The sequence below is a fragment of the Cylas formicarius genome, unplaced genomic scaffold (assembly GCF_029955315.1).
Source record: "Cylas formicarius isolate icCylForm1 unplaced genomic scaffold, icCylForm1.1 PGA_scaffold_5__7_contigs__length_24384050, whole genome shotgun sequence".
Taxonomy (NCBI): Eukaryota; Metazoa; Arthropoda; class Insecta; order Coleoptera; family Brentidae; genus Cylas; species Cylas formicarius.
The window spans coordinates 8,161,262-8,177,291 of NW_026844341.1; the positions used below are offsets into that span (position 1 = coordinate 8,161,262).

Here is a 16,030-nt window from a genome sequence, read left to right on the forward strand (position 1 = left end):
GCCCAGGACCGGCTTGATCGTAAGTGGCGGACGATTCACACGTTCGTAATATCCGAAACGGGCCGATCGACGGGGTGTTCAGTGGGAGATGGCCGTATCTGTCCAAATGTTAATTTGTCCAATCGTATCGGGGCGTTCGGGGCTCGTTCGGGGCAGCCCGGGAGGGAGGCCGGCAAAGCGTTTCCGTGGAGAAAGAATTTTCCTCGATGGAGAATAATTACGATTTTTTTATATTACAATGTTTTTAAAATACATCTGTTAATATTTACAGTGACTCAGCTCAAAAGATTCAGTTGCATTTTAACTAATCAAGGAGCCAAACCTATCATAAATGTGTTTGTTTAAAAGTTGCCAATTATTTTAAATAAATCATTGCGGTCATAGTAAAATTGTATTTAGGTACCTTTTACTCCGAAAATTGCATCCGGCGATTAGCACGAATCATGAAAGGTTAATAACAACACAGCTAAAATTATTGATGATTTTTAAATTCATTCAATAAGCAATATGATTTATCAATATCGTTATCCAACGACTATTTTGAGGATATGATTGTCAATTAAAACATTTTGGATTATGCAAAAAATTAACCAGCTACCTAGCATACCCAAGAATAAAAAAGTAAAAGTTACCTAAGTAGTTATCAGGATAACAAGTATGAAAAAATTGACATTGGATTAAAATTTTAGAAAAGAACAACGCCCATTACTTAAAGATACCTATTTTAAAAGGTGAAATTGTAACATAAGAATCCCTTAGGTGCCAATGAAATACCTACCAACACCTTCATTGTAGTATGTTTAATAGAAGTTCCAGGTTGTTTTTAGCTTAAACAATAGCGTGAATTGTTGTTCTTTATATCATGTCCAATAACCTCTACTTCATTTCATAAACTGTTAATTTTATTTTGTTTGTAGTTGTAGTATACAGTACACTGTATAGTGGAAACCACCTATATAGATAATAAACCGAAGTAAAATAATTTTACAACATTTTATAAATTAATTTGCTATCTGAGCCGTGTTTACACTTGTATTTTAACCTCTTTCTTTATTTGGATAAATGTTTCTTTCGGCCGCTTTCGGGTGTTCGTCAATGCACATTATAGCATTTGTGGTTTTCCCGTTCATTGGCCGACTAGTCAGGTTTATTCGTCAGCTACGTATGGGCAATGTATACAGGGTGTTTAAATAATTAAAGGGACGATTTTTGGGTCTATTTTGAATAGAAAACTTCATATAAACATATGCCCTGGTAAAGTTTTCAAAAATAAAATAAATTTTTTAGCGTTTATAAGAAATGAGTAAAAATAAAACTATAATTTGTATGCATCTATTTGAAATCACATTCCGATAGATCAATATTAGTTGATTATTTTGTTTTCTTTAGGCTTATGTAATGTCTGATGCCGATTTCTTCAATAAATAATAATAATAAATATTTTTTAAAACTTGTGACCTTTGGATCGAACGAATTTTTTATTTTTGTTTTCTATTTCTCCCTCTATCTCAAAAGCAGAGTTAGATAGTAGATAGTTAGTTAGATCATATTATTACGTTATAGGGCGTTTAAGAAAAAAAAATTTTTTTTCCTTTGCATCTAGGAGACAAGGTCGGTTGGGAAAGTTTTTAAAATCTATGTCTCCATATATTATTAAAAGTATACCATTTTATATTCAAAGAAATACGCAACATTTTCATATGTTCCAATTATTTTTTTTTACAATTTAAACAGTCATCATGGAAAAATGTTTACTTTTTTTTATTTTGTCGTTTGCATTTTGTCTGAATATAATAATAATAATAATAATAATATATTGAATGAACTAATATATATATATATATATATATATATATATATATATATATATATATATATATATATATATATATATATATATATATATATATATATATATATATATATATATATATATATATGTTTCATTACAAAAATATATAGGTTTAGCTCGCATCTTAAAGATTATCTCTTTTAAAAATAATCCGAGTACGGTACTGGATTCTGTGTATGATTCCGTTTTCATCGTCGCATTTCGATACGAGGTATTTAAAATACAAAGAGCCAACGCAATATCCAAATTTTCCATTTCTCTTGGTATCTCGAAAACTGAGTTAAATTGAGATACCCCGCGAAAATGGGCATTCCCTTTTCGTCATCTTATTACGATGTAGAGTTATTAAAATACTAAGGGTGATCGAAATGACCACATCTTCTATTGTTTTTTTTGTATGTAAATCTCGGTAGACAGATAAAAGGTGCGTATATTTTTAACTATCAACTTTTTCATGGGAGAAACGGGCGTGATTGATGGGATTTCATTTCAGGTTTTGTTTGTTGTTTTTACTGCGCATATAGTTGCTCGTCGGTATATACGTAAATTACATAATTCCAATAAACTAGAAACGAGAGAAATGGGGATGTTTGTTTGAAGTGCGGAATGAAAATAAATAATTTGCATTTGGGGCTAATTTAGGATACATACACAACGGAAACGCGAACCCTGAAATCAGTAACAGGACAAATATTTAGGATGAAAGAACGATTAGCAGCAAAAATTGCAAAGAAAAATGAACCAGACCCAACCCGATCTCCTGGACGACCACCTCCAAGATGGTATGAAAGCATCGCAAATACTGGAAAACCCTCGATGAAAACACAGGGCTCAGTCCTAACGTAAGAAGAAGTTTATTGACTTGTTTTATAATAGTCGTCATTATATTTTTGCAACTAACTAGACTTGCGCCGAACGACCGATCGTCCCGTTTCTCATCAAGTCACGCACAAATTCGGGTAAAAAATTAGCCGGCAATTTTACGTGCCAAATTTTTTGCAATTTAGTCGGTGTGGCGAGTTTTAGCAGAGATCGAAATATCGGGACGAACGCGCGGATCGTCCGTCACTTGCGATCCCGTCGCGGCGCGACGCGGCAACAGCGCGCTCGCCCGCAAACCCGTTTCAGAAACGGATGTCGCGCCACCCGGGGCGCCTCTCTTTCTAGCAACGACCGACGTGTCTAATAAGGTGCCAGTCGGTCTGGCGGCGTTAAAAGAGGACGGACGCGCGGTCTCGCTACTAGCGCGTGGAGTGGGGGGACCAATTCTCCGAACGTCGCGATCGAAAATGGTCGCCATGTAGAATCGGGTCGGTCGTGCGTTCGCGTGTTTTCCTCTTAATTTCGATTAGTTTTCGTTTCGTGCGATGGCCCACGGACTGCCGAAACGCGGGGTGACGCGGTGTCGCGCCGAAGGCAAGACGGGCGTCGGCTCCAGGCGCATATTCTCGCCGCAGTTCAAGCTCCAGGTGCTCGACTCGTATCGCGGGGACGCGGACTGCAAGGGCAACCAGCGGGCCACCGCCCGCAAATACGGCATCCACCGTCGCCAGATACAAAAGTGGCTCCAGGTGGAGAACGCGTTGAGGAGCGGCGTCAAGCAACAAAGCAAGAGCGCGGCCGCGTCCTTGAACGTCGACAGACAGCCTGACGACGACGAATCGCGAGTTCCGGCGCACGCGGAGCCATCTAGCGGCTGGCAGCGCAACGTCGCACCTTTGGATCTGTCGTTCAAGAGGCGCGAGTCGGATACGCCGACGGCCGCGACGTCGCTGGGGGTGGCCCTGCCGTCGCCGCAGCCGCCGCCGCCGCCGCCTCCGCTCGCGTACCAGCCGGACGTGTGGGACTTGTCCACGAAGCCGCTCAGGCCTCCCGTGAAGCTGTTCAAGCCGTACCTGGACGTGGAGGAGGAGGCGGCGCCGCCGCCTCCGCCTCCCAGGTCGCCCCAGCCCGTGTACTTGTGTCAGCAGGTGTATTACGTGAACGACAACAACAACTACGACGCGTATACGTTGCACGAGCTGCAGCCCAAGAGCTATTATTATCGCCACCATCAGCCGTATTACCCCGAGTGCTGCGCGTACGAGGAGACGCCGCTGAAGCAGCGCCAGTCGTACAGCCTCGACTTCAAGCTGAGCGCGATCGACTGCTACTATCGGGACGCCGCGTGCCGGGGCAATCAGAGGGCGGTCGCCGCCAAATACAACGTGCACCGGAGGCAGGTGCAGAAGTGGCTGAAGCAGGCGGACGAGCTGAAGTCGCGGAACGAGGTGCTGCAGCACTCGCACGCGGTCAGGTAGACCCCGCCGCCCGATTACAAAGTTTGTGTGCCTTGTAGACGTAAGGATATTCCGTGCCAAAATGTCGCCCCGTCCTGGGGACAGATATTTACGCTAGTTTTTTAAACGTTTTGCTGCAATTACAATGTGATTCCTAGGTGGTAAACTTTTTTTATCGGTCGGTGCGTAGAGAGGCGGCCCGGTGTATTTTTTAAGCGACTTTTTACATAACAAAGATGTACAAATTATCAGCCGTCAGAGCGGAATGTAATATTTTATATCAGAAAGTTTTATATTATTAAAAAGGTATTTTCAAACCGAGTCCGCTTTTATTTCGGATCCCCTGAAATAGAGGCAACTTTTCCCGCAGACTTTGTTGTCCAGATACGATAAAAAACAGCAAATTTGGCCATTGCTTCAAAAGTATCTTTCCACTCTCGTCTGTAAAATACCTAATTATACACGGAACTAGCGTGCGGCTAGCTATGAGCCATTTCGGACGTTTCCGGGATATTACCGCAAGGGTTTGGTAGCGGAAATTTTACTGCACTCTTTGAATTTTGACATTTGTCAATTCTGACTGTCATGTCAGTGAATATGTGAATATGTCAGTGTTGTTTTGCAAAAATGTGACCAAAAACTAACGATCGTAGAAAAAGTAAAGTATGCAACACGTTTGGGAAACTTTTTAAGTCACTCGCTCCGCTAGTGTCGAATAAACACGTGACTCGTGACGCTCTTCTGTAAAATACCTAATTATACACGGATCTAGCGTGCGGAAAGTGTCACTTTACCACGTCAGTTTCGTTTCCCACGGATCCGAGCCACTTCGGACTTTTCCGGGATTTTACCGCACGGGTTTGGGAGCAATCGGATGTTTTCGGAGATATTTCCCACGCTTTGAATTTTGACGTTTGTCAATTCTGTCGGTCATGTCAGTGAATGTATTTGTGTTGTTTAATCAAAGTAAATCAATCAGGTTTTAAAGCTGGACGCGATTGCACGACTTTTGAAAATTACCGATGATATTCTGTTCTGACTCCCCTGGATTATTCAAAAGCTTTTGATTCGCTCAATCATTCTTTACTAAACGCAGTAAATCTACTTTATAGTTATCTCGGTAATAGGGTTCAAGCAGTGACATACAACTCCAAATTATCTTTTTTCTTATTTCTCAATCAAGGCCTTCCACGGGCATATTAGATATTAGTCCGGATCCTTTTCTCTATATACAGTACTGGACACCCTTGTAAAATCTTTGTTCATGATTCGATTTTGATTTTTTTTTGTTGGATAGGTCTCTGAAAATGCACTAAAATCTTGTCTTGCCTATTGCTTCAACTTAAAGTCATGGTCAACTGACTATTTAACAAGAGAGAGAGAGAAGAGAGATTTAAAAAAAAATTAATTAGCAACGAATTCTTATTCAGGAGTGCTTAGAACCCCACTATACCAATTTGTATAACGTTTCAATACGGGGTGTTTGGAATATCGTTACGCCCCGCTTAAGGCTGTACATCGCTATAAAATCTCTCATCACGGTTTAATTTTGATTAAAAAAATTTGTTGGATAGATCTCTCAAATATCACTAATTGGGATTAATTTTTGATGCCAAATATCGGAAAGGGTTATTAGGGATTTCTTTAAGAATAAACTATCAACGAATTCTTATTCGGGACTACATAAAACTTAACTAATTTCCATGAAGTTCGAATACAGGTTGCTCGATATATCGCGGGACCTCGCTTAAGCATTATTCCGGTAGAATATTTGATTTTTTTGTTGGATAGATTTCACTGAATGGCACTAACGATTTTCTTAAAATTAAATATGATTAGAAAGGATTAGATATAAACTAAACAGACTTTACAACGCTATATTTTTTTAATTCTCGACTAATAATGAAAATAACAGAAATATCAAAATTGATTGACGTCGGCATGCTGTTTCGACAGTCAAATTCACTTGGTAATTTCTATTTCAATTTTGTTTACATCTTTTGAATACTAAGATATATTAATGCTTTGTTTATTAATGTTGATGACAGTAAAAAATAAATGTCCCTTAAAAAGTACTTATCAATACTTTTGAAATTTGTATAATTAAAATTTGTAAGATCTTAGAATCACATACAAAACAATTGTTATTGACAAGGTTTACAATATTTATTTTTTTAAAACATTAACCGATCCAGTTACTTTTAGGTAATCACGAATACGAATCTGTTGTCATTTTCAATTTCAAAAAAATCTCTAAAAGTACTTCTCGATTTTTCGCTACAAAAAACTGTGTCAGTTAGCCATGACTTTAGTCGATGCCATATGAAAAAACTATTGCGTTTCCCTTTAGTAAGATCTATCCAGCAAAAAAATAATGATCACAATTGGTTCTTAAACAAACATTCTACAAGAGTAATGCTTAAGCAAACTTCATGGAAATTAGTCTGTTATGTACCATAATATGTGTGGTCCTGAATAAGAATTCGTTGATAGTTTATTCTTAAAGAAATCCATAATAGCCCTTCTCGATATTTGACATCAAAAATTAATACCAAAACAAGGATTATAGAAAAATATAAAAACAAAAGTATTGTTGTGTGAGTCATTAGTGTTATCACAACTAAATTTCAGTGATGCCTTTCATCCATGTTTAAGTCTCATTGATATTTTTCGTATTCAAAAATTACAAAACTGCTGTTTGAGGCTGATATTCGGTTAAAGAAATCAGTCACCTTCTCCAAATAGTGGCTAAACATGCAAAATCGGAAATATATCCACTTTGTTCGCTTATTTTCTAAGATCTCAGTGAATAAACCTCCTCCTTACTTATATCAAAAAATAAACTTTAAATTAAATATAATAACTTCATCATAAACTAATAAACCACTAAATTGATTTGTTTTTATTGTTGATTATTGGACATAAAGACCTTTATTATTATTATTATTATTAAATCTCGTGTTTTTTTAATACAATTTTTGAAATACGAGCTAAGGTGGTGGTTTTAAAATTGAACACTCTGTATTTTGTTAAAAGAATTTTATTATTTTAAACAAACACGGATTTTGGCATTTTAGGAAATGAAGAGAAAAAGAAAACAAACTGCAATAATAGCGAGTCAACTAATAAATTTGAAAGCGTATTATGGTGCCATATTTTGCCGATTTCGGGTCTTTAATGAGATATGGAAGAATATTGTGGGGGGAATTCGGATATTCGATGTTACACCCATACACTTGTAATGGAGTTTTTCAAAAGTTAAACACCCTGTTTTTGGTTTGCACATTTTATTTACGAAAACATCTGTCTAATGGAACTGTAACACAATTTGTAATATTTGACATCATCAAATTTTATATTATTAAAAACACAATTTTTCAAGAAATTGCCACAGGCTTAAATGAAGCTCTGAAGAAGCCAACAGGACGATTGGCGAAACGTCAGCAAGTTCGACTCAAAAACAACCAATAGGAGGAATCCAGAAGTTTTATAAATAGTATTAAAAACATATTTTGAAACACGCCATATTTCTTCAAAATTATATATACATATATATATATATATATATATATATATATATATATATATATATATATATATATATATATATATAATATTTATTTAATGTCTCTTCGTTGGGATTGGGGTTTCTTCCGAAATCCACTCACTAACCATTAATTTCGGATAAAAAAAATACCGGATCAGATTTTTTTCTTATTCGAGCCGTATTTGGAAAGCGCGTTGGATCGTTTTATTTCCATCGGTGACTAATTTCCCAACTTATTCGCTGGCCGAACAAAGGCCGACACACACGCGATAAGATAACGGGCATCATTTCGTTGCAATTGTGAATATCCAGACAAAGCCGAGCGTAAACATTCGTTTGGCCTTTAATTTTTAACAACAAAGGTGGTCCCGATGTCGACAGATTTCCTCTCGACGTCTATGTAATTGGAAAGCAGATAACGATTTAATGATACCGCGACAGGGTGAGTTATCAAAAACACACTCGCAACGGATTGCTTTATAGGGATTTTGACTTGACTTTTCCAAGTTTCCGCCTCAAACTTTAACGGCCAAAACTAGAGTCAACAAAAATAAAACTAGAGTCAACAAAAATAAATAGGGCATTCTACTTAAACTTTTTCAAAAATCTTTTCTGCTTCTAGCACAGCCCTTATAAGGTCCTGTTCGATATATCGATTACCTAATAATACTGTCTTTATTGCGAAATGACAAATGGCAAAGTTCAGTCTTACGACAAACTCCAACTGCTTGCTTCTCAGAGATATTGTCCAATTTGTATTTGGTTTTTTATTTAATTTATTACTTAATGCTTATTGTGTGTGGAATATTTTTACAATGCCAATATCACGTGTTATCTAACTACGCCGACTCACAAATTTAATACAAACGTTTCTCAAATTGTTGGAGAAGGTTTGAAAGTAAATCGCGCCGACAAACACCCATATAACATGCCCGCGTAGGTACCTACACGTTTCCGGAATGCGTCGTTGTAATTCAGAAAAAAAAATAGTAGTTCACCAGCGGAGAAAATGGTTTTCTAGGAAAACCGATCCGTGCAGCTGCGTGACCCTGGATCCACGTGTTCGAAATGAAGGAAAGGGACGAACCATGCGCGTGGCGCCATCGCGCGTTCGGCAGCCGAACTTTAACCGTTGACTCGTTGGAAGGGAAACTGTCTCGAAAACTGTACTGTGCTGCTTTTTTACATGTGGTTACGGATTAAAGAACGCTGCGTATGACCAAAGTGCACTGAAAATCCGGAAGCTTTATAATTTTTAAAATCGGCCAATTTTTTGCTTTGAAATAGCTATTTGGAAAAATTTCGGTTGATGGGAATGTGATCTCATCAAATCTGTTCTGTCGGTAAACGAACTATTCTGTGGTGCTGTCTAAAATTTCTCTATTATTCATTGCTCCCTTGTGCTCTATTTATTTCTTCGATTTCGAAAATTGGCTGTTTTCTTATAAAACAGCATTTTTGTAATTTGAAATGAGTCTGTTAAGTAAATTAAAACCTTTTTTAAGGTTGCGAGATGTTAAACAAACCGAAGGTACTTTTTTTTGTTAAGTTATTACATAATTGGGTAAAACCGTTTCAACCAAATTATTTTAAGCACTGCTCAGACACATGTCCGAGCACAGGGTATTTCCCTTGGCACCTTCGAAGTGGCAGTGGAAGAAAACGAAGGATCTCTTCCATTTCTATTTCATGTTGGGCGCTATTCCCTGTACGTTGGCAGTCATGTATGGCAACATATTCGTCGGACCGGCTACTTTGTCTGAAATACCGAAGGATTATGAACCCAAATATTGGGAGTATTATAGAGTATGACGACTCGATCGAGGCAACTAGTTATATATATATATTTTTATTTTTTTCCCATCTTTTAGAATCCCATCACCCGGTTTATCGCTAGGTACATAATGAATAACCCTCAGCAAGACTATGAGAAGTATTGTCACTACATTTTCGTAGAAGAGGAAAAGAAAAGACTCAGGTAAAAGTTAACCTAGTCTCCAATTAACTTAACAAAGGAATCCTTGCAGGTTCTTGGAGAAAGAAATTGAAGCAAAAATAGCCGAACGGGACGACTATCAGGCATATTACTACAAACCAGTCACCGCCAAATATCAAAGGGTTATTAAAGAGAGCGCCGACACGATAAAACATATTCGCACTGAATAAAATTTAACAAGGTTGTAAATAATATGTAGTTTATTAGGCATTGATAAGAGACAAAAAAAATGTGAGTTTGATTTATGCACCTAAACCTAGTTATTTCATATATTGTACAAGCGCTTTTAGTACTTTTCCAATTCAATCAAGGTGTTTTTTCCAATCGGACCAGCCACCAGAATAATTTTTCAAGCTACAACAATAGTACTTTTAAACTAGTACACAATCCATGTAATATGATTAATTCACTTGGTATATCCCATCTGTTCCAACAGTTTGCAGGCCTTTAGGCTTCTTCCTCCCATTTTACAGTGCACAGTAATAGGAGCACTTTTATCAGGCTTCTCTATCCCGAACTTTTTCAAAAACTCATCGGAATGCGATAGCAGTTCCCGTTCCAGGTCGGCCACTACAAAGACATTTTACATAAACTAATTCCTTGAAAATTTTAAAATTTACATGGAATATTTATGCTTCCGGGTATTTTTCCGGTGTCTTCAAGCTCCTTTGGCTCGCGCACATCAATAATTAGCTCAGTTTTCTTGCTAGCCAGTTCCTTAACCTCTTCATAAGTTACGACTAAGATGGAAATTAAATTTTATTAGTGGGACTTTCGCCGAAATTTCGACTTACCGTTAACCATTTCCAAGCACAAAATCAACACCTCGGCTACATTTACCGAATCAATGTGCAATAAAAATGAATAATATCGATTTTATGAATAATTGAAATTCTCAGTGAAGGATAATCATAGAAACAGCAAGTGAACCATTCACAAATTCCGCGAACGCTGTTCTTATTTATTACTTAAAACGTCCAGTTAACCTGTTTTAAAGCTTCCACCCAAGCTAATCTGTACACAGCTTCGCATTCGCCTCTAACAGCGGACCTAATCTCGCTTTCGTTGTATTTGCCTGGGCATTTATTTAAACCCTTAAGTTCAATTAACTAATGTTATTAATTTAAAGACACCATGTAGGTTAGCCCCTATGTCAATCCGAAATATGGCGATATTTTAACAATAAATAAAAGTTGAAATATATTTTTTTGCTTAACAGTTGATGGCGTCCACTTACCTGCCTATTGCATCATTTTCTTCCTAAAAAGGGATCTCCACACTACATAAAAACAAACCTGTCGAATCGACGAACTGTCGGCGGCCATGTTAGTTATTGGTTGGTTTGAATAATCCACCTTCCTCGTCGAGTGGTAAATAATTAAATATTTGTTTGGTTTCTGCTATTCTGCTGTCGAGTTGGGCCAGAAGAAAGTGCCATTGTTTATTTAAAATTACTTACATGGAAGATAGAGACTACAACTTGGCAACAACGGCTTCAGTCAAAAATTCAACGCTTTTTGCTCGTGGTGTATACACTGGCGGGATCAACGGAATTGTTTGAATTATTTACAAAAAAGTTATTTCGTTCTTAACGGATTTAATTTTTTGTCAGTTCATAAGTGTTTCGTATGTATGTAAAAACGTAACTCATTCGAACTTACACGGACTTGACGGAAAGAAACACGTTTTCCTTCTCGATGTTGAATGGGCGACTTGGCCGAGGGCACTCGCCCAAGCTAGGAAGCGCAAGTCATCCGTTCGATTAATTGATGACAGTTGATACGTTAAGACTTTCCACCATGTTCACGTTTCGTTTTGTTTATTAAAATCGACGCGTCGCATTAATATTAAAGACAAAATGGCGGAAACTGAAAGTCTTATTACTACCGAAAATTAACGAAGGCAAAACGCAACACCGGTTTTTGTCGCTGCGGTTAAATCGAACGGTTCGGGTCGTTAAATGCCAATATAATTTTTTTTCCTACAAATTGCGCCATCGAGAGTTTGGTTAGCGCTACTAATTATTTGACCGTCCTCCGATGTTAATTGTCCATAAATCAACAAATATTTGGCAAATTTGTTTTATGGACTTTCGAAGGTTAGCAAAGTAATTTAGGGGTTTTGAAAAAAAAAAAAAAAAACAAGTCATTGCACGTCACCTATGGTCGGGTGACACCTAAACGTAGGCGTGGGGCCGTAAGTTCCGGGCAAAAGGATAACGATGAAAATACCAAACACTTTATTTGTCACTTTACAATAAAATTGGATTTAGAAGAATCACATGGCGTTTCACTGACATATTTTACCTCGACACTTTGTATATAAAATATATGCGATTGATGCGATTAGAGAGTGATCGAGACCGGGCTACGACGACCCGGTTAAGAAAAATTACACCTAAACGTCATATTGCCATGTTTCCGAACGGTTTTCGCTTCCGCGGGTTAATAAAAAGTAATTGCAGTGTTTAGGGAAGGTGGGAGGGGTTAGAAAAAAAAAGCTCGCGAACGGGGTGGGAAACAAATCAAGCGGCCGCCTCCACCTCCATGGGCTGCGAGTCCGCCGCCGCCGCGCCGCCGCTCTCGGATTTCTTCTTCTTCTTTTTCGCGGCCCGCGGATTGGCCGAACTGCTCAGTAATGATTTCAGGTCCGTATCCGTGATCGAGCACTCAGACTCGTACAGGGTCGGGTCGAACTGCAGCCCTGTTATCCGGTGCGGCCCGTTCGGCATCAGCAGTACCGTGAATTTGTATTGCGCGACTATTTCGGCTGTATTAAAAATTTCACCCTTTTAGGTAGGCAATAATTGTGTGATATTTATTGAGGCAATGTTCATTTAGAAACGTCAGATGTTTTGCGTCGCAGTCAGGATGTGTCAGTTGGATCAATTGGAGAAAAACTCATCATTACTTTCGGGAGTGTCACAGGGTGGCCATCTTTGCATCTTTGATTGTTACGTTAACGATGTCGAGGATTGTGTTCCAAATTACAAGATTTTACTGCATTCCGATGATTAAAAGATGTACAGGCAGAAAGTTTTGCATTGAATTTCTTATTACTGAGGATTTCAGGCTGATACATAAAAACAACGATCAAGAAAGGATAGACATTCATAGAGCAGGAAACTTGCTATTTTTTTTTAACTTACGAATAAGCTCAGTGAGTATCCAAGATAGTCTAAGGGTCGGTTCATAAATACATTAGCCCACATAGTTTTGCATTGTGCTTAATGTAAGCAAATGGTAAGACCCTCAGCTTCTAAGAAATAAAATAACAGATTTCTTTTGCCCATAAACTGTGCGATGGATACTACGAAAGAGTTCATTCTCTCAAGAATCTGGGCAAAAACTGCAAAATTATTTAAATGGGATGAATGTTGACGCCTTCGTCTAGCCTCCAAGCAATTCGGACCTATACCCATTTACATCTTAGCAACCATCAATCCCCATGATATTATAGTAAACTTATCAGGGAAATATAGATGAACACCGATCAAGCATAAATTAAATGATTGGTTCAAAGTATGAGTCATCAATATCAATAAGTCATAAAGAGTTGACTTTTTCTTTATAAATGCGCAAAACTTAAACTTAAATAAAATTGCTTTATATATAACATCATTTTGGAAGATATAGGCTGCAATTTAAAAAAATCCATTTCCAAATCGAGTCAGCAGTTCGCGAGAAAATTGACCGAACTTGACCTAAATTTTAGTAATGGATCGAGAGTACCCAGAAGACTGTTGGTAAAATAACAATATAATAAAAATAATAATAAAAAATCATCCAAAATCTTTCAAAAAACAAAGAGTGATAAAGGTTAGAAGATATATTAAACACATTTCCATATCTAAGTTATTGCCTTCAAAAATGACGAAAATACATGAAGTTTTTTGCTAAAAGACAACTTCAGCACTTCTTATTAGAATCTTTTTGTGCCAGTTTTTTTTATCCACATTTAATTTTATCTCAAAATTGAAATTGAAAATAATTAAATGTTAAATCCCTAAAAATATATCAAAACCCTACCTAGTTGAAAATTTTTGCGTTTGAGCTTTCATGAAAATGAAAAACAAACACGGGATATTTCCCTTTCGTCCATTTTTTAGAGACTTGCAAAATTTTCGGCGATTTTAATGCAGTGGGTTATAAATAAATGTAAGTTTTTTGGGAAAAAATTCTCGTTGCAGAAAATGCAATAAAGACCTTTTTTGTCAAATCAAATGGTATTCATCAACCATCATTCACATGATTCACAAAAAATTGTCACATTTAGTTATAAGCCATTGCATTAAAATCCCAGAAGTTTTTGCAAGTCTCTACAAAATGGACGAAAAGGAAATATCCAATTAATAGTTAGGTATGTAGATAAATGCATTATTTATAAGTTTTTGATTTTTATGAAAGCTGAAGTACAAAAATCTTGAACTAGGTAAGGTTTTGACTTATTTTTGGAGATTTACCATTTAATTATTTTTAATTTCAATTTGAAGATAAAATTAAATGGGGAAGGTTCCCTACAGCACAGCTGTCCTGATAAAACTTCAGTCCCTCAAAAAGCGTTCCATTTTCGTAAATCATAAGGGTCATACTCAAATTAAAAAGTATTTAATAATAAACTAAGGAAGTTTTTTTCCATTTTTTCCTGAGATGTTAACAAAAATTTTTCTTTGTTACTATACGGAAAATAATTACAAAATTTGACTTATTCCTTAAGAAGTTACAAAATTGATGTCTATAAAATATTCACAAGATTTGAGTTACTCTTCCAGAAGTTATCAAATCAATAAAATGGATATATATACTTACATGGCTTTTCATATAAAACTTGGAAAGGCTCAATCAGCTTATTCTTCACACACTCATTCACCCCCATTTTGGCCTTGGTCTCGTCCTGGAAATATCTGAGGTTGAAGGGCATGTTCCCATACTTGGCCCTAACCTAAAACCGAATCCAAATTAATTTGATAGAGACGACAGTCAACCACTTTACCTCCGTGTAAAACATCCTTGAAGCTTTCAGTTTCAGCTGGTAAGTCTCATCAGTTTTCTTGTAAATTGACACCCTGGTGTCTGTCTCCTTGCCAATCCCCTCACCCGTACTGATGAGGACGTCCATCGCGTACACCTCGTACTTGTCCAGTTTAAACCCCTCGTGCTCCTTCTTCTGAGCATCGTTCGGGTTCTGAATGATGGTCTTCTCGCAGTCGATCTTAAACTGCTTCAGCTGGTGGCTTAACATGCCCTCCACTGGCTTACACTTATAAGCCTCTGCCACTTTTTGCACTGCGTCCGTTATTGTGTAAGTTTCATTCTCTGAAGTTAATTTTCACTCACTGCAATGTTGCTAACATCAAAGCGAGTCATACCTGGCTTAAGCAGTCTGAGAGCTGCTTGAGACGCATAGTGAGCTGCCAAGATAACATCTGCTTTCCGGCCTTTAATCACTTCGCTAGGCGAAGCCCCAACCACAACAGTATGGGCCACTACTGCTATGAAGCCATCTATATGGGCCCCCAAGTCTCTGAAAAAAAAAAAAACGTTCTTAATCGAATAACACATTAAACTTAAATCTTTTCCTCCCTATAGTTTTTCAGATTATTCTTTTAATCACCATTCATATGGATCAATTGGAATTAGTAATAAATCATCATGCTAAGGGTAACGCTGATTCCTTGCGCTGCCCAAACATGTTACTCACATTTTAGCTACGTCGCCGCTCTTTAAAGTGTAATCGGGTTCACTTGGGACGGGTGAAAAATGACAAATACAGTTGTTTATCGAGACGCACGTCGGGAACGCGATGCCTTTTTTAAGTTCCTTCTCTTTCTTAAACACCTTGCCGGTTTCCTCCGTCAGCAATTGATCTCCGTAATCGCATATATCTCTAACCGAAGCTCCCGGCGTGCACTTATCTATAACTTGCTTGAGAACTCCTAAAATGTAAAAATTGGTTAAATTTGTTGTAGGGTTCATCGTTCCGAGTGCAAAACCTATCAATCGGTACCTATAAAATCGAAAAAATTTCAAAAACTTTAAACATCTTTCAAACCGCATGGCTCCGGAGCGGGCAAACAAATACTCCATATGGACTAGACGTTAAAAAAGCGCTTACAGGCACACAAAGTGAGTTTCAATGTTTTCGCGTTCGATGCAATAACGCTAACCGCTAAAAAAACTCACTGTTTACTATTTCTCCGGCCATTTTATATTTGGTAACGACCAAATCTTCCGAGATGGTTTTTTCCACCACATCCTTTTCGTCCGCCATCTTCCACTCCAAGACTTGAACTGTCACGTGACTTCGCGGCAACTCTACCTCCGCAGCGTGGACAACCAAAAAGCGATCATAGAATA

General features: G+C 37.6%; 4 protein-coding genes across 4 annotated transcripts; 2 read left to right on the top strand and 2 right to left on the bottom strand.

Annotated features, from left to right (window-relative positions):
* Positions 1 to 3,038: 3,038 nt before the first annotated feature.
* LOC132702192 (uncharacterized) lies at positions 3,039 to 4,424 on the top strand. Its single transcript, XM_060670693.1, has one exon. It carries the CDS (start codon positions 3,220 to 3,222, stop codon positions 4,150 to 4,152), a length of 933 nt encoding a protein of 310 aa, XP_060526676.1. The 5' UTR covers positions 3,039 to 3,219; the 3' UTR covers positions 4,153 to 4,424.
* A 4,578-nt stretch (positions 4,425 to 9,002) lies between these two features.
* LOC132702656 (NADH dehydrogenase [ubiquinone] 1 beta subcomplex subunit 5, mitochondrial) lies at positions 9,003 to 9,916 on the top strand. The gene is made up of 4 exons (XM_060671439.1): positions 9,003 to 9,209; positions 9,273 to 9,484; positions 9,550 to 9,656; positions 9,706 to 9,916. The coding sequence occupies exons 1-4, from the start codon at positions 9,149 to 9,151 to the stop codon at positions 9,842 to 9,844; spliced, it is 519 nt and encodes a 172-aa protein (XP_060527422.1). The 5' UTR covers positions 9,003 to 9,148; the 3' UTR covers positions 9,845 to 9,916.
* LOC132702657 (rhodanese domain-containing protein CG4456-like) lies at positions 9,857 to 10,905 on the bottom strand. Its single transcript, XM_060671440.1, has 4 exons — positions 10,469 to 10,905; positions 10,295 to 10,414; positions 10,085 to 10,244; positions 9,857 to 10,028 (listed from the first exon to the last, which is right to left on the bottom strand). The coding sequence occupies exons 1-4, from the start codon at positions 10,476 to 10,478 to the stop codon at positions 9,977 to 9,979; spliced, it is 342 nt and encodes a 113-aa protein (XP_060527423.1). The 5' UTR covers positions 10,479 to 10,905; the 3' UTR covers positions 9,857 to 9,976.
* A 960-nt stretch (positions 10,906 to 11,865) lies between these two features.
* On the bottom strand, positions 11,866 to 16,001 carry LOC132702653 (proliferation-associated protein 2G4). The gene is made up of 6 exons (XM_060671432.1): positions 15,857 to 16,001; positions 15,375 to 15,609; positions 15,043 to 15,197; positions 14,667 to 14,989; positions 14,483 to 14,615; positions 11,866 to 12,443 (listed from the first exon to the last, which is right to left on the bottom strand). The coding sequence occupies exons 1-6, from the start codon at positions 15,942 to 15,944 to the stop codon at positions 12,199 to 12,201; spliced, it is 1,179 nt and encodes a 392-aa protein (XP_060527415.1). The 5' UTR covers positions 15,945 to 16,001; the 3' UTR covers positions 11,866 to 12,198.
* Between the last annotated feature and the right edge of the window lie 29 nt (positions 16,002 to 16,030).